Source organism: Silurus meridionalis, chromosome 1 (genome assembly GCF_014805685.1).
Source record: "Silurus meridionalis isolate SWU-2019-XX chromosome 1, ASM1480568v1, whole genome shotgun sequence".
In the NCBI taxonomy this organism is placed as follows: domain Eukaryota; kingdom Metazoa; phylum Chordata; class Actinopteri; order Siluriformes; family Siluridae; genus Silurus; species Silurus meridionalis.
In genome coordinates, this window is record NC_060884.1 from 24,958,358 (window position 1) to 24,976,646 (window position 18,289).

Sequence of the window (18,289 nt, forward strand, 5' to 3'; positions counted from 1 at the left end):
GTGCAGGAAAGCATAAGGAGAAAGATGTTGGTGAAACAGAATTAGGATAGACAGAGTGATGAGAAAAGAAGGCAGGAGTACAAGAAGATGCAGCAGCATGTGGAGAGGAATGTAGCAAAGGAAAAGACATGAGGAGCTGTATGTGGAGTTGCACACTAAGTAAGGAAAAACACATTTGTACTGATTGGCCAGGCAGAGTGACCGAGCTGGGAAGGATGTGCTACAAGGTAATGCAATAAAGTATGTAGATGGAAATGTGTTGACTATTTAGGAGAGTTTGTTGAAAAGATGGAGGGAATATTTTGAGCAACTGATGAATGAGGAAAATGAGATAGATACAGAGAGAGAAGGGTGGATGATGTGGAGATGGTGAAGCAGGAAGTGGATAGGATGACAGATGCATTATTTGCTTAAATGTTGATATAGTATAAAGAAGGTCATAAGGAGTTGCATTGTGTGTTCGTATATTTAGAGAAAGCATACCACAGAGTGCCGGGAGAGGAGATGTGGTATTGTATGAGGAAGTCAGGTGTGTCAGAGAAGTATGTGAGGGTGGTGCAGGACATGTATGAGGACAGTGTGACAGCAGTGAAGTGTGCAGTAGGAATTACAGACTGGTTCAATGTGGAGGTGGGACTGCATCAAGGATCTGCTCTGAGCCCTTTCCTGTTTGCAGTGGTGATGGACAGGTTGATGGACAAGGTCAGACAGGAGTATCTGTGGACAATGATGTTTGTGGATGATATTGTGATTTGTGGTGAGAGTAGGGAGCAGGTTGAGAAGAGCCTGGAGAGGTGGAGGTATGCGCTGGAGAGAAGGGGAATGAAAGTCAGTAGGATTAATACAGAGAACATGTGTGTGAATGAGAGGGAGGGCAGTGGAGTGGTGTGTAGTTGGTTTGAAAGAGGCAGCTGTAGAGGACAGGGTGTGTGGAGAGAGATGATCTGCTGTTGTGACCTCTAACGTGAACAGCCGAAAGAAGAAGAAGAGGAAGAGGGAAAAAGATGCCAAGAAAAGAGTAAGCATTCTAGAGATCCTCACAGCTCCTGTGTGATAGTTGCTGTACAATGGACTGGGGTCACATCTGGGATGCAGTTCTCCACAGACTGCACGGAATTGTATGTGTTTCTAATACATACAAAGATTATTTCATTGGTATGAGCAGGGACTTTTAATATATAAACAAGAGTGTAGTTTCTGGCTTCTCTCTTGCTCACACACACACACAGAGAGACTGCATGCAGTGTGTTGCTGGACAGTTGTGAGCATATGAAAGTGTGTGTGTGTGTTTGATGTCTCGGTTTAAGAGAGGAGCTGTAGCAGATCCTCGGGCTGGGTTCCGACAGAACACACCGGAATGTCCGGTACCGTCAGGACTGCTGAAGGGCGCCAGAAAGAGCGGACAACTCAATCTGTCCGGGCGCGCGCTCAGCGAAGGTAAATACACTCATTACAACTCAAAAGAGATCATAATACTGTCAAATAGTCAAATAGTCAAATAATCGCAGCACAAACAGTTCCAATGGAAATGAATTGATGTTTTTACTATCGGTTGCTAAAGGACAACAGACTTCTACAGACTGAAATTTGCGGCGCTCTGATTGGTCGATAGGGGTCGCTCACGGGTCACTCAACTGTCGACTCCTTTTTTTTTTAACGGCTTCAGTTTGAACACAGAAAAAAAAAGTGAACCCGGATCTTTAGAGCGGAGCAACAGATCCGCTTCATTCATTCACACATCCTTCACTTAACGTAAAAGTACAGATGTACATATGCTCATGTTTAAAACAAAACTCTGGTAAAAGTTAAAGTACTGACTACACTTTTTTACTCAAGTTAAAAAAAAGAAGTTTGGGCTCTGACATGTACTTAAGTAAAAAGTAGCCATGTTTTAGTGTCACGTTGGTACATAAACCTCACGTCATATTAATATTAGGATGTCAATCGATTAAAATATTTAATCGCGTTGTTCCTAAATGTACCTTAAATTAATACTTTTCAATTTCTTATTCATCTAATCAACATGGGCATGGACAAATATTGTTACTTAATGCAAATGCATATTTATTATTCGTGAAACCAAACTTAACATTAAGCATTAAGACAATATTCTTGTAAAGGTTTTAAAGTAATTATGGCGTGTCAAATGACGTAATTTATCAAGACACCAAATGGAACCTGTTTCCACACGGACGGTTAACGAGGTGATACCGAAGAAACTGCATCTCTCATAACTTTCATACGGATTACATAATCAGAAAATATTTGTATTCGATGTGAATTTGTTTATATAAATATAAATCTTTCGAGCTTTCTATACATATATTTATTATGCCTGTGAGGCAAATATTTACTAAGATCCAGGGTGTTTTATTTGGGTTATTTCTTTGAAGAGACGAGACAAAGACGGCAGAAAGCGCCCGCTGTCTGTTTTCTTTACTTTACGAAAGCACAACGTTTTGTTTTTGTGTGTACAAATAAAAGTAGACCCTTTACAGATTCGAATGATGTATTGCTCTTATCTGTGCGATCAAAAAAGATATTAATTAATGCTCGTTTCGGTGTTGTGAGGAAAAAATGGCACAAAACGCGCCGGTGCGTTTTGTCGACCTCAAAGGAATAATTGTAAACATCATGGCGGATTTTGGTGCTGATTTAAGACTTGGCGCATCAGTAAACAAATGTTTACTAATTGAAAAGTAAAAAAAAAAAAAATAGTGAAGTAAAGTACTAGTAGTAACAGAATAAAACTTTTTTCCCTTTATTTTCTTTAAATGGTCCTAAAATCATCTCAAGTAGCCAAATTATATAAGACTACTATATATATATATATATATATATATATATATATATATATATAATAAGTAAACCAGATTGACTGATGTAAAACCAGCAAAATCAAAAAAGTATTTTAAATAAAAATTTTTTTAAATGGCATTGCATTATAATACTTTTTAAAAGTTTCTTTGTCATATTTATCTTGTTGTTGTTGCTATTATTATCTGTATGGTTCCAGCTAGCTGAACAGAGTTCCTTTTGATTTAAGTTCCCCAGAGTGTGTGGAGGATAAATGTGGACCCTCCAGAAGAAGCTCGACAGAATCTATCATTCAGTGCAACAGAGCGATGGTGGGAGCAGACTGATCTCACCAAACTTCTGCTGTCCTCTAACAAACTCCAGACAATTTCTGAAGACATCAGACTCCTGCCTGCACTAGTGGTTTTAGATGTGAGTTGAACACTGGGCTGTGTGTTTTTACTTGAACAAGACTTATGTATAGGGGATGGCTTTTAAAGCGCTGTCAATCGGCTTTTATAGATTCATGACAATCAGCTCACCTCACTGCCAGCATCTATCGGGGAGCTGGAGCAGTTACAGAAACTCATCCTGAGGTAGGTTTAGTGAAGATATGTTGACATGTTTTGATATATATTTAGATGTGGATTAGATATGTTTTTGATGATTACTGTTCTGTTTAGTCATAATAAGTTGACAGAGCTGCCCACGGAGCTGTGGAGGCTGACAAACCTGCGATGTCTCCACCTGCAGCAGAATCTGCTTGAACTGCTGCCTGCAGACTTGGGCCAGTTGTGCCACTTGGAGGATCTTGTAAGTATAAAAACTTTATACAGTAATTAAAATCTATGATTTATTTCGAAAGCCTCAATGGCAGAGCATAATGATAAAAATAATGTGTGTGTGTGTATCTATCTATCTATCTATCTATCTATCTATATATATATATATATATATATATATATATATATATATATATATATATATAATTACACATATATTATTATTTTATTATATATATATATATATATATATATATATATATATATATATATATATATAATATAAAATTGGAAATATTTCAAGTTAGAGGGGAAAAGGAAAAAAAAAAAAAAAAAAAGTAGGTGAACAAACCGGGGGGTGGTGGTGGTGGTGGTGCGGTAGATTTGTTTACTGGAAGTGACTAGCGAATTTAATGTGCTGAATTATGTCATTTTTCCCACCGTGTCAGTCCAAATTAGTGTGACACACTTCGCAAAAGGCATGGGCATTGTTAACATGGCTTTCAGTTAAGAAATTAAATTATTTCCTCCAGCTGTTGTTGATTTTACATGTTTTTTTATTAATCGGATAAAGTAAAAATGTTCTGTTATTTCAGAGTTTTTATTTTATCCATGCATGAATCTAGCACATACTGTATCTACATGGTAAAACATGTTTTCCGGAAATAACGTCTTGTTTAGGTGTGTTTACTTCTTATTTCTTTTTAATGGTGTTATACAATTCTGTAACTTTTCCAAAATTTCTTCTCAAATTAAAGGATGTGTCTAACAACAAATTAATGGCTATACCGGACAGCCTGGCAGACCTGAGCAACCTCGTAAAACTAAATCTGTCCTTCAACAATCTGAAGAGCCTGCCACCTGCGATCAGCGAAATGAAGAGTAAGCGTCAAATTGTCTTTGGTTTAGCTGATGTTTTTTGGGAAAACATCTGTTAAGCCCTTTCCTTCTGTAGACTTGAGAATGCTGGACTGTTCTCGGAATCGGTTGGAGAGCGTGCCGCCTGTCTTGGCACAGATGGCGTCTCTCGAGCAGCTGTACTTGAGGCACAACAAACTGCGTTTCCTGCCAGAGCTGCCCTCCTGCAAAACACTCAAGGTTTTTCAGCAGCGTCTATTAAAGCTGTTTTCTATCTGGTGGATTGTAGAGCTAATTAAGCCCAACTTGCACAACTTACACAACATACACAACATATCTGAATAATTCTTATTAAACTAAAGATGAATTGTTGACACACAAGTTCTCATATTTCAAAACATATTAGACGGTTTATTTTCTAAAACCATATGTATCAAAGAAATATTAACATATGTACTGTATATGTAACATGTTTTGTAGCATTAGTATTTGAATTAAACACTAGTCTCTATTTTTGCACCTTTCTTTTTTTTTTTCTTCAAATAAACTTTTGTTCCTGTGTTTTTATTTTTTCTCGATAGGAGCTCCACTGCGGGAACAATCAGATTGAGGTACTGGCGGCAGATCATCTAAAACACCTGAACTCTCTGAGTGTTTTGGAGCTGAGAGATAACAAGGTGAAGAGTCTTCCCGAGGAAATAACTATCCTGCAAGGCCTGGAGCGCTTGGATCTTACAAACAATGACCTTAACAGGTGCTCCTTTTCGTCACATACTTCAACACGTTATGTCTAGTTAAAAATGAAAATCGAAAAATTTAATCTGGAATACATTTTTGTTGCTTCAAGTATATTTCATAATAGAACTGGGCAAAGTGCTAAATAAATAGTAACTGTAGTAAATAATCGATTGCATATGAAGATCTCAGAAAATACAACATATTGATATACATATACAGTAGGCTGTGTCTGAAATGATCCATGATCTTTTTACTGTCTAGTGAGCTATTTTTGTGGTCTGCTATTTCATAATGTTGCCCTGAAACATATGCAGAATTCCCAGTGCAGTCTTTTTCAACCACAATGCAACTTTATATGTAGTGGAAAAAATGATATACCCAGGCAGTTCACCCATAATGCACTGTGTTGTTTGGTTGGGGTTGCATGCATCTTTATTGGGGAAGACCATGAATTTATATGGATCGACTTCTCCCGAGATTCTCGTTAATGTACTGAAAGGATTAATGATGCTGTAAAAAAAAAAGTTACTACAGTTACATCATTTTGTTTTATAGACTTGATTAGTTAATTGACCCTATTTTTTTTATTTGGCTGCAACACAGTTTCAGTGATGATGAACAAAATCACTGAAATGGATGAAGTGTTCTGTGGAGAACACAATCATTTATATGTCGTGAGTCCACTATAATCCATCGAAGAAAATGAAAAAAAAATATTTTGAAAAAAAACTAATTTGTTTCTGTTCATGCGTGTGGAGCAGTGTGCCCTGTGGTCTTGGAACGTTGCCTAAGTTAAAGTCTTTGTCTCTGGAGGGAAATCCACTGAGGACAATCCGCAGAGATCTTCTAAATGTGAGCACTCAGCATCTTTCACCTCTCAGCAAATTTCAGCTCCGCTCTAACCAGTCTTCACCTGGTCTTTACAAATTGTATTAAAGTTAAATTGCAGCTGTGTTTTAACACGTCTACCTAATACCTACTTTTTCAGAAAGGCACCAGTGAACTCCTGAAATATCTGAGAAGTCGAATACAAGGTACAAAATACATTCCATTTTACATGATACACATTAAGACCAGTTTTGTTCAGGACATCTTTTCATACTGTGTAATGTACAGAGCAGCCTGATGGGAAAGCCAAAGAGGAGACGAGCACAGCGATGACTCTTCCTAGCCAGGCCAAGATTAACGTGCATGCCATCAAAACACTGAAGACATTAGACTACAGGTGCACACAACTTATCTTATAAACATCCTGTTTATTAGATATGCAAATGTTGCTCAGTTGTGAATAGAGGTCGACCCATTATACGGATTTGCTTATTAATCGGCACTGATGGTTGATTGCTGGAACTATTGGCTATTGGCAAATATCCATACCTATAGTTTTCTGGGTTGCGTCTAAGAAGGTCTGCTGAGATTATAAAGTAAGAGAGCAGCCTGTTTTTTTTGGATTTAATTTTATTAATTTAACAACATTTTTAATTTTTGTAATACATTTCAATACTATTTTGCATAGTGTTTTTTAATACCTAACTATCTGTAAAAATCCATGGTTGACCTCTAATTGTATTAGATCTATCTTTTCTATTGTATCTAAGAGTATTGCTGTCAATTATTTATATATATATATATATATATATATATATATATATATATATATATATATATATATATATATATATAAAGTCGATTTATATATGCAACATTTTTTCCCCCAGAATTCTACATATATTATTCACAATAATTCTGACTGTTTTTTCCTCTTCATATTCTTAGTGAAAAACAAGAGGCATCTATACCTGATGAGGTGTTTGATGCAGTCAATAACAGTCCAGTTGTCAACGTGAACTTTAGCAAAAACCAGCTGACTGCTGTTCCACCCAGGTAACGAAGGGAAAATGACTCTCTGCAAAATAGTGAACAATCTGGAGACAAAATCTGTGAGTTTTTTATGTAATAAAAGTTTCTTTGTTCTGTAGAATGGTTGAGCTGAGAGACTCTCTAGCAGATATCAGTCTCGGATTTAATAAGCTTTCCACGATTCCTCTTGAATTTTCCCAACTACAGCAACTTGTACACATAGACCTCAGGTATATACTGCCAATCATGCTATTTTGAAAGCAATTAAATATAGAAATAATCCTGCCACAGCTGGGATTAATAAGAACGAACTGCACTAACAGTACTACTGTTATTGGATTTCTCTCTAGGAATAATCTGTTGACATCCCTGCCAGTGGAGCTGGAAGCTCTCACCAAGCTGCAGGGCATCATACTATCATTTAATAGGTAAGTATTAATAATGTTTAATTGTTGGTCTGTTGATCCTTATTCAAAAACTATTTGTTTCCTCGATCTTTCTTAGATTTAAGCATTTCCCTGATGTGTTGTACCGCATCCTAACCCTGGAGACCATTTTAATAAGCAACAATCAAATTGGAGCCATCGACCCCGTGCGGCTTAAGCTGCTAAACAGATTGTCCACTCTGGATCTGCAGAACAATGACATCATGCAAGTGCCACCAGAACTGGGTAACTGCACCAGCCTGAGGTACACAGTTTACTATGTACAATTTACAATTTATTCAAGTTCTTTGTACTTTGGTGCACAGGGTTACTTCCCTTAACTGATATCCACGTCACTGTAACACCGACAATGCAGTGGAAACTGATGAAAGACAGATGTTTTTAATTCAGTACATCTCCATGTTGCGTTGCATGTGGTTCACGTGACCAGTGAGTTGTTTGGTTCCAAAATTCTGAAATATTTCTGAATAGAGACGACACTGCAGTAATAATAATAATACACCACACAGTCCCAGCAGGCTATTATCTCTCTATGTGTACTTTACAGATTAATAGTTATTTATTGCATAACAGTGCAGTTATAACAGTGCTGTATAATAAATAATACAGGTTTCATTCACTGTTTTAAAAAATAATAATTTATTTCAAAATAGTCTCTCATTACAGCAAATCAAGGTTTGGGTACTAATAAAAACGAATAAAAATGCCCTACATAATTAAAGGTTAAAGGTGGTGAAGAATTTAGCTGTTCTTAGATAGAATGTTAAATGATGGCACCACCTAGTGTCCAAAACCCTCATCTTCATCTTTTGCTCATTTAAAGTTGTAACATTAAAATGCATGCAATCTGTAAACTGTAGATTTTAGTCTCCTTTGGCTAATTGATATTTTGCAAAGTGAGTGAAGCACTGCTAATTTATTTTTTCTTTAAATGAATTTCTTCAGTTTTGCAATCAAGGCATAATCAATGAACTTGAACAAAACTGTAATGATTTTTAAACAATGATATTAATAAATATAAATAATAAATTTTAAAATAATGAATATCAAGGTTACACAATTACACTTTTGTGATCATATTGGGAAGGAAATTGTTTATCATCAAAATATTTAGCAGCACTCATTCAATTCAATTCAAACTTTATTTATATAGCACCTATATTTATTCATAGCAACAAAATCCAATGTGCAAATTATAGTAATAAAATTAAAGTTAACATAAAAGTAATAAAATATAGCAATATCATCAAAGAAAAAAGTAAAATAAGTATTAAAGAACAACAAATTAATATAAACGTTAAGAAGCAGAAGACTGAGAATACACTCTACTACAAAACAACTTGTATGAGGTTGGGGTTCCTTTTTCAGTCCTGATCCGTTCAAAGTGCGAGCCAGCCTTGGTTTGCTTATTAGGGATAAATTTGTTCATTAAAGATTTAGGGTACATTTTAGTGGTAGCTCAGTGGTTCACACTGGGCTTCAGGGTGGATGATCAATCCATATCCTGGGACCTTTAACAAAGCCCTTCACCCTCAACTGCTCAGTTGCATAAATGAGCTCATTGTAAATTGCTTGGAAAAAGGGTAAATGTTTAAAGCTTCTTTGTGATCTTGTTTATTGTTTAAATGAGTTGAGTTGACTAGAAGCAGTCTATTTTGCTGAACAATGAAAAAAAAAGAATTTGGTCGTGATACCTGTACACTGTATAAAGCTCTGTGTAATATAGAATTGTTTTTATTTCCCTCCTCTTCAGGGCGCTGATGCTCGATGGAAATCCTTTCCGGAACCCTAGAGCTGCGATCGTAGCTAAAGGAACTGACGCGATTCTCGAGTATCTTCGGAGTCGCATTCCTACATGAGTTTACTGTCTTGCATGGCTGAGCTACCACCACTGCCATACAATTAAAGCACTATCTGACTCATACTGAAGACAAGACACAACAGATCTCTGTCATAAAACTGTTTTTCTAAGAATTTGCTATGAAATGTTTTTGTTTCCCAAAATTTTCATCGCCTCATAGTTCCAAAGATATTTGTTTGAAAGTTTACATTACACTTTATTCGGTCTTTTATCACCATCTTGTTCTTGCTGACCATCTTTATAATAAACAGCACTGCAATTACATTTATTATATTCTTGACCTGCATGTCTAAGACTAGTATGAATACCACATGACATGATTTAAAAAATGCTGTGTGTTTGACATTTAAATTTGTTTGGTCAAGAATATTTATTAAATAAAAAACATTTAATGAGAAAGCCTTGTATTGATAGTGTATTGATTTTTATTATTGTAAAAAAAATTATAAAAACCCCAATTATTCAATTTTTGCACTAGATACTGTAAATCAGTATCAATTATTCACAATGGCTTATACTGTTTCATAAAGAAATTTCTTTGTAATTGTAGTTGTACTGTCTTAAAAGGAAACAGATGACAGATAATAACAATAGTGACTTTTTATTTGTACAATAAAGACTTTCATACATTATTCAAAACACTGCTTAGATACTGAAAAAATCTGTACTCCCAAAGCCGAAAATGGCTCCGTTATTTGCTGCACAGCTTTGAATATTTTTTTCCAGTTTTGGCTTTTATTATTAAAATTTATTTTAAATATGTACATATAGCATCTGCAAAATGCATTCTAGACACAGAATATATATTTCATCAATTACATTGTTTTAATTTCGGAAAAAAAAAAAATAGGAAGGAGTAAACTTGCGTGTGCAAATAAACTGCATGATAAATTGTCACTAAATCTGATTAACTAAATGGAATAATTGTGTTATTCTATATATAATTACTTTTTGCACAAAAAAATGAAACAGCATTCAAGTCCAGTAAGTCTTCATACTGCAGAAAGCTTTGAGTACATTCACAATTTATAGGAATAAATTAATTTAAATGATTTCATTCACAGTTATGTACATCAATACTGCAATTAGACGGAATAGTACCATATATTAGCATTTATATTCAATAGGATTTAAAACACATACAAAAATGACCATTTGTATATCCATATACATGTCTGACACAAATTCACATTTACTGTAGAAATAGTTTTAAATTTTTATTTGTTAGTTTCTCTCATCATCTAAATACTCTTTTCCGTACTGTTTTTGTATCTTTATAAAAAAAAAAATCCTCACAATTTGAGCAAAGCTAAGTATGTCAATATATTATAAATAATTACTCAAACATTTGGTAAAAATAATTACATTATCAAATGCTTTGTCCCAATAACATTTTTTTTAAATCAATTTTCATCCAGACTTCAGGTTGTATAATTACAATTCAAATAAAATGTAAAAAAAAAGAAATAAAATTGGGGATTTTCTAATGCTACATTTATTTACAGTGTTGGACATGAGCAAAGCAGATCTATCTGTAAGGTACAATGATGATGAGTCTTCACTGTTTTTAAATAAAAAAAGAAAACCTAGTGGAGTAATGCAACTAAATGTTTAATTAAAAAACACAAAGCCTCCTCTCTGTTTTCCTAATCAGACAGCTTTAAAAAGTGAAAGCATGCTATAAACATTAAAGCTTCTTATGGAATTCTATTAAATATTGTGAATTAATTTATTTATATCAATAAGTGAATAACAGGCCTTAAAGCAGAACAACAACTAAGCTTTAAGCTTTGAACAACTTAAATGTACACACAAAAAAATGATATTTTGTACCTGGTGGATACTGGGATACCGATTATATATGAAATCAAAATAGGAATCAATATTAAACTAGTAAAAATGCTCCTGTTGACAACATGGCAAAAAAAAAGAAAGGAAAAAAGGGGTTTCGCCCTGTATGATTAACCTTAAGAAAAGGACTCGCTCACTATTATTATTCCTAGTGCTATTTTTATGTTTATTAAGAAGCTCTTTGCTGACCAGCAGAGGGCGTTGCAAGAAAAGCCAAATAGCAACAATATTGCTTTTGGATTTTTCCTTTGATTTGTGCAAAACTCTATATACCAGCAACACACAATGCGTAACCCACACCTACTGTGCTCGCAAATGTCTGCTTAAATAATTTCAATGAAGTCAAGGGTCAGCTGAATAAACTATCTTCTGTAATGTGTTTTTATATATATATATATATTTATATACAAGGCATTTACAGAGTTGAGGCAGTGTTATGATGAATAAAATGCTTTCAAATGCAAATGTGCTTTCATGCACCGAGAATAAAATAAAATGAAAAGCTGCTTGGAAAAATAGGTACAAAATAATAGCGATATAAATAAGCAACAAAAAACCAACACCTACAGCCACAGGCTGGGAGATATAAAGTAATTTCACATTAGTAAGTTTAAACACACACACACACACACAGATACACACACACACACACACACACACACATATATATATATATATATATATATATATATATATATATATATATATATATATATATACACACACACACACACACACACACACACACACACACACGCACACACACACATGTGAGCCATATGTCACATTATTCGATATGTTCTCTATTTTACATTTGGCACTAGTATTTGCCATTGGTCCAGCAATTGGCAAAATTGTTACTAGATAAAAACTTCATGTACAAGGTCCAGTGTTCCTTTTGAGCAAGAAGTCAGTGTTATAAAATTATTTACATTGTGCTCTCCCTTAAAATGACCATGTCCACAGCTTTCGGGAAACTCTTCAGAAGAGACACTGCCGTTTGGTGTTCGATGTGTAAAAAACTATGTCCGTTGGCCTGCAATGCAAGAATGAAGCAAAGGATGAATAGAGGGCAGTGAGGGACGTGAGCTGGGGCGGGAAGAGGCGGAGCGGCACAGGAATGCTGGGAACAGGCCTAGCTCAGAGAGAATAAGAGACACACACTGTCAGGAAAAGAGGAGAAAAAAAAAGCAACCAGCGAGATGCACACAAGTAGAAGAGCTGTCATGCTGTAAAGGAAAGAAGGTGGAAAGAAGCTGGTCTTTGAAGAGAACTGTTCCTCAGCTAACTTTGGATCTGTGGGAAAAAAAAAAGCGCCGAGGGACCTGCGTCCTGCAGGCTAACGATGAGACCATGAGAAACTCTTAATGCATTTAGGATGCACATTAAAAGTGAAACGGCTAATCATTGACAGACCAATAACTGCTAGAGCCTTTCACTCCTATGCAGTTATTTAGTTGGACAAAAACAGTCTTACAGATTTTTAAGTATGATATATAAGATTTTAAATGGAACACTTAAAACTGATTGCGTAATATTACTGACTACTTCTACATAAGTAAAGAGTTACTGTGCAAAGCTTTTGCATTTGTTCTCTGCTGTGTGTCATTATGTTATATTTACCATGGGGCTATCATTTACAAACCATAAATATGGGCAAATTACAATGGCAAAAAAATGGCAAAAAAAGACAAAGGTCTTGCAGTAAAACTAACACGCTTAAAAACGCAGTGTGTATCATATTCGAACTAAAACAAAAGACCAGATTCAATCGGTTTCATGGGCAGAATTAGAAAGATAAGAGGAAAAGTGAGGAAGAAGATTCAAACAACTAAAAGGCATTTTTAATGTTCTGTAATTTCACTGTGCTTAAAACACTCATGCCATCAAACACTGGAAAGTAAAACAGAAAGTGTCCAATACATCCAAGTTCTCAGTAATATAAGAGAAACGCTGCAGCTTAAAACAATAGAGCAACCAAATGCCATCCTTAGAGAACTGACAGGCGAGTAGTGCCAAAGTTTGACACGCGTCATAACAGAAGACCATGCTCACATGGTTGACACACCGTACACACCCACACACACACATACCAGACACAAAATGGCACATGCAAAGCCTTCCGCTCTGGTGCTGTCACACACTCACTGGACAATGTGTGGTGATGAAGAAAAGTGTTACCTTCAGAATTTTGTCCCCCGGTAGAAGAACATTGGAGGCGGGTCCATCAGGCTGTACCCTAGTAACAAAGATACCCTATAAGTCAAAATGATATGAGGTTAGGAAACACACGGTGGTGATGGTTTAGAATCTTTGCCTTTTAATCTGGAGTCATTTGTTCTTAGCCAAAAATCCCAGCTTATATGATTGTAGAATTTTACTTGCAAAATACTGTGTGTGTGAAGCTAACATGCAGGTAAAAGCGTGAAAAATATGTATTATATATAAAGATATTTGTGCTTTGCTGAATAGCTATTGTGTGTACTTTTTAAGGCAAAGATTATAAAGCATTCGGTATTGTACCAGATGTGTGACCTAACAGTATGCATCCTAGTAAACAACATACTGTGAGTCAACCAAACTTTACATCACGCCATTCATTCAGGTGCTGCATGGACCCGGCTTTGCAGATTCCCAGATTCCTTAGAATGTTTTATAGGTTGTGGAGAAAAAAAATCAATTCCATTTACCGAATAAACATCACAACATTTCCACGATTTACGCAACTCAATTCAATCAGATTTCAGCTATTACAAATGAAGTGCCAAAAATAATGCTGTGCCCTTGACAATGATTTAGTTTTGTACTATTTACGGTAAATGAAATATTACTGACAGGATTGTAAGCTGTGAATCGGTTAACATGTAACACAGGCTGCTGATGTGCAATGTTGTGCATTGCAGCAGCTCATGTTTCCATGGAAACCTTACAGTAAGGTCTTCTCTCCTTTACAAAACGATAACCTTGGTGTTAATTCTGCAAGCATTGAAAATAAGGCAGGAATAGTGTACAAAAAATTAATTCCATTCATTAAATTTGTGTTCTCTCAGTCTAGATGAGGGAGAGAAGGCCTTACCATGTCAGAGGGTTTGAAGGGGTTCCCCTGCCCACTGATTCCCCCTGAGATGCTGAAACCGAGGCCTGGGTTTTTCTCAATCCGAACACAGAACTACAAACAAGAAAGCAAGGCACTATTGTAAATCCTGTGCAGTGATTGTAATTATGTTTTGCATGCCTAAATTGTGTACCTTAAATGTAAATATATTAGCAACAACTGCATAAAATGAAAGATTACACTCAACCGAAAAACATTTAGGCACATCAGATACTACCCCAAGTCACACACACTACAATAATCTTTTTATTTTGTTATAGAACTGAAGAGCTCAAGTCCAAAAAAGTTGGGACACTGTGTAAAATGTAAACAAAAACATAATGCTATGATTTGCAAATCTTATAAATGTATATGCAAATCACAATAGAACATTAAAAGCAAATCAAATGTTTTAACTGAGGAAAAGTACCACTGTAGGGGAAAAAAAATTCTTTTTTAATTTGGTGACTGCAACATGTTTTAAAAAACTATGGACAGGGCAACAAATGTCTAGAAAAATGTAGTATAATTAAATTTAAACAGTTGGAGAAACATTTTGCAACTAATTAGGTTACTTTAGAACAGGTCAGTAAGATGATTGGTTATAAATATATAAAAATTGGTACTCACGACCTTGACACACGTGATCTCGATAGGTCGCGACTTTTCATTTGGAATCGGACTGAGAGTAACTCCCGAAAAATCTGATCGTTTGTGAGAAGCCGCAAGTGGCTCGAAAGTTCGGAGTAACATTTCAAAACAGAGTTTGTACTAATAAATTACATTAAAATGTTTTAAAAAACTTTTTTTTATTGTATTATTCATTAAAAGTATAAAATATTTTTAAGTAATTCAGAATTTTTGTTTACAGTACAGTACATTACCCCTTGAAAAAAGAACCATCAAAAAAAAAGTCAAACCTCGCGATTTTTTGTTAATCGCAAGGGGTCACGTAAACCCTGCAAGTATTGAGGTTGCACTGTACTGTATCTTATAGAGCAGTGGTCACCAACCTTTTTTGCGCCACAGACTGGATTAATGTCGGACAGTATTTTCACGGACCGGTTTAATGTCAAACAATATTTTCACGAATCAGCCATTAAGGTGTGGCGGATAAATACAACAAAATAAAATAAAACGCTTAAAAAATGTTATTTTCTAAACATAATAATAAACGTGAATCCACTTTGTTGTTTTTTGTTCATTTTGCTAGCTTGAAGGTTTGAATTTAGCGGTAATGTATTATGTGTTACCAGCCGAAGCAGCCCCTTTAAGAAGGTAGAGGATGGAGGTAAGACATGTGACCGAGGCATCATGACATGCATCAAGAGTGAGTCATAGACAGATGTGGCGGAGGGGTAATTTGGTAATTTTCCAAAATAAAACATTGTACAGAATCAGATAATAAATAAAATGGAGTTTCTGCGTTCTGCGGCCCGGGGGTTGGGCACCACTGTTATAGAGGCAGAGTCTCTCAGAAGTAAAGATAAGTAGAGCTTCACCAAAAGACTGAGTCTAAAAATTGTGGAATAATTTTAATATAATGTTCCTCTTCATAAAATTGCAAAACAGTTGCAACAGTGCAAAAACATTTACAGTACATTTCATAACATCATCAAAAGTTTTACAGAATCTGTAGAAATGCACAAGGGACAAGGGCAAAAATCAATACTGGATGCCCGTGATCTTCAGGCCCTCAGACACTGCATTTAAAACAGTCATTATTCTATAATGGAAATCACTGAATGGGACCCTTAACACCTCCAGAAACCATTGTCTGAATGAACAATGTTTGCCGTGTCAGTCACAAATGCAGGTTAAATCTTTATCAAGCAAAGAAGGTGACGTATAAATATGATCCAGAAATGTTGCCATCCTCTGTGGGCAAAAGCTCCATTAAAATATCCTGAGGCAGTGTAAAACGAAAAACGGTACTGTTCTGGTCAGACAAATCAAAATTTCAATTTATTTTTGGGAACCATAGACACTACATCCTCCAGTCTGACGAGGAGAGGGACAACCTTGCTTGTTATTAGCAGTTAGTTTAAAACGCCACATCTCTGATAGTATGGGAGTGCATTAATGCCTGTGGAATGGGCAGCTAGCACATTTGGAAAGGCTTCATCAATGCTAAACAGTATATAAATGCTTTCATCCATAAAAAGCCTTTTTCGAAGAAGGCCTTGCATATAGTAGAAGTACTAGAAGAGTCCGGGTGCTGAAGTGGCCTGCCTGCAATGTAGACCTTGTACGGTTTAAAAACATTTGCCGCATCATGAAATGAAAAATACAACAAAGGACACATAGAACTGTTGAGCAACAAGAATCTTGTATCAGACACATATGGGACAACATTTCTCTCCCAAAACTTCAGCAACTGGTCTCCTCATTTCCCAGATGTATATGGACAGAAGACATGACGCTAACCAGTGGTCTACATAGCCCTGTCCTAACTTTTTTGAGACCTGTTGCAGTCATTTTACACAGTGTCCCAACTTTTGTGGAATTTGACTTGTAACATTTAAGCTGGCAAATTGTTTTACTCTGACCAAACACAATTTAGAAATAAAAAAAAAAAAAAAAAAAAAAAAAGAAATTTACTGGGTTGGATAAATATTCATACCCTTATGTCAGCTAAATGTCAGACTGGATAAAGACCACTGACAAACAACAATTTTTAAAACTTGCTACAGATTCTCAATCAAACTAAGGTTTGGGTATTCAATGCAAATTGTGAACTATATTACACCAAACTAACTTTTTAAATTTTAGGTGACAATATAAAGTTTATTAGTAAGGTTTTAATCTACCAAATGTTAAGTCACCATATTATGACAAATATGACACTGGATAAATACCTGTTCTGGAAAACCATCCATGCTTTTCTGGCCTTTAGTCTGGATAAAACAGCGGGCACTCTGTGGTCGGGGGCTGGTGCTCGTCACGGCCATGGCCAGAGGTGACTGGTACTGCTGGATGGACACCTTATTCATTGCTCCCTCGTACTGCTGGGGTCCCCGATGTGGTCCCGAAGCTCCACTTCCCACAATGCCCTGCTGTTGGGAAGAATGATGGACCACAGCCTGTGAAAGATTTTTTATATTTTTTAATCTGAACAATGTCTGCATGATTGCATGCTTGATGACACTTTAACAGTGATGGATATATCTCATCTTATCATGTTACTACAAAAATTTGAGTGTACTATTCACTTTATGTAGATCAGTTATCTATATTATTATTATTATTATTATTATTATTATTATTATTATGTTATTTAATTCAAGAGATATTACAGGCCAAATATTGTGCCATTTCATTTAATGTAGGTCATTTTCTATAGCGCACAAATATTTTGGCTTATGATTGATGAACCTCAGGTTTATTTAATTTTAGGAAAAAATACTAAGATGGTATAAACCACATGGGAGCTTGAAACTAGTGAATCGTATTGCACTGTTTTCTATTTTTGTCACTCTGCAGCACTGTTCACTTGATGCATTACGTTAGATCTAAAAAAAAAATTCAGGCACTGGAGATTGTACAAGCAAAGTGTGAACCAACAGACCGTCATATACACATAGCACAAAACAAAATGCATTGTATTTGATTAGACTTTGTTCAGAAGCTCTGACTGACAGCCTTTAAACACATATACTGTACTGTAGACTGACTAGTTGCTAAGGAGACTGAGGAAGAATGCAGCCCAGTGAGAATGAATGATTCAAAAAGTAGCAATTAACCCTGACATTTCAAAACATTAACACAGCAATCATGACTAGATCGAGATGCAATTCTGAGCTTTAGTAGAACAGGAAGCGCAAAAAGAAGCAGAGATTATTAGTTAGAAGAGGTATTGTATGCCAGAACGATAGAAATATAATGACAATAAAAGAGAAATGGTGTGTCATCTTAAGATTCATAATGAGAAACAGCAGGATTACTTTATTTTTAGTAAGGGACATTTTATTTGCCTGTATTCTTCAAAGTGCTAAGTTCTACC

The 18,289-nt window shown here is 35.5% G+C and overlaps 2 protein-coding genes across 17 annotated transcripts in view; one reads left to right on the forward strand and one right to left on the reverse strand.

The window, feature by feature from the left end:
• Positions 1–1,204: 1,204 nt before the first annotated feature.
• On the forward strand, positions 1,205–9,603 carry lrrc40 (leucine rich repeat containing 40). The gene is made up of 15 exons (XM_046839944.1): positions 1,205–1,437; positions 3,047–3,228; positions 3,319–3,392; positions 3,480–3,609; positions 4,337–4,460; positions 4,534–4,676; positions 5,018–5,190; positions 5,936–6,026; positions 6,163–6,208; positions 6,291–6,399; positions 6,951–7,058; positions 7,154–7,264; positions 7,385–7,462; positions 7,539–7,724; positions 9,234–9,603. The coding sequence occupies exons 1-15, from the start codon at positions 1,293–1,295 to the stop codon at positions 9,337–9,339; spliced, it is 1,806 nt and encodes a 601-aa protein (XP_046695900.1). The 5' UTR covers positions 1,205–1,292; the 3' UTR covers positions 9,340–9,603.
• Positions 9,604–11,541: 1,938 nt separating this feature from the next.
• lrrc7 (leucine rich repeat containing 7) overlaps positions 11,542–18,289 on the reverse strand; it is a 145,914-nt gene continuing 139,166 nt past the window's right edge. For 5 of the 16 annotated variants that reach the window (XM_046838743.1, XM_046838585.1, XM_046838822.1 and 2 more), the window contains 4 exons: positions 17,145–17,369; positions 14,269–14,361; positions 13,374–13,448; positions 11,542–12,327 (listed from right to left, as the gene is read on the reverse strand). In XM_046838743.1, the coding sequence (XP_046694699.1) occupies positions 12,121–12,327; positions 13,374–13,448; positions 14,269–14,361; positions 17,145–17,369 (600 nt within the window). In that variant the 3' untranslated portion in view covers positions 11,542–12,120. The remainder of the gene's footprint in view (positions 12,328–13,373; positions 13,449–14,268; positions 14,362–17,144; positions 17,370–18,289) is intronic. The other 11 variants (XM_046839830.1, XM_046839676.1, XM_046839750.1 and 8 more) reach the window with 6 other exon arrangements.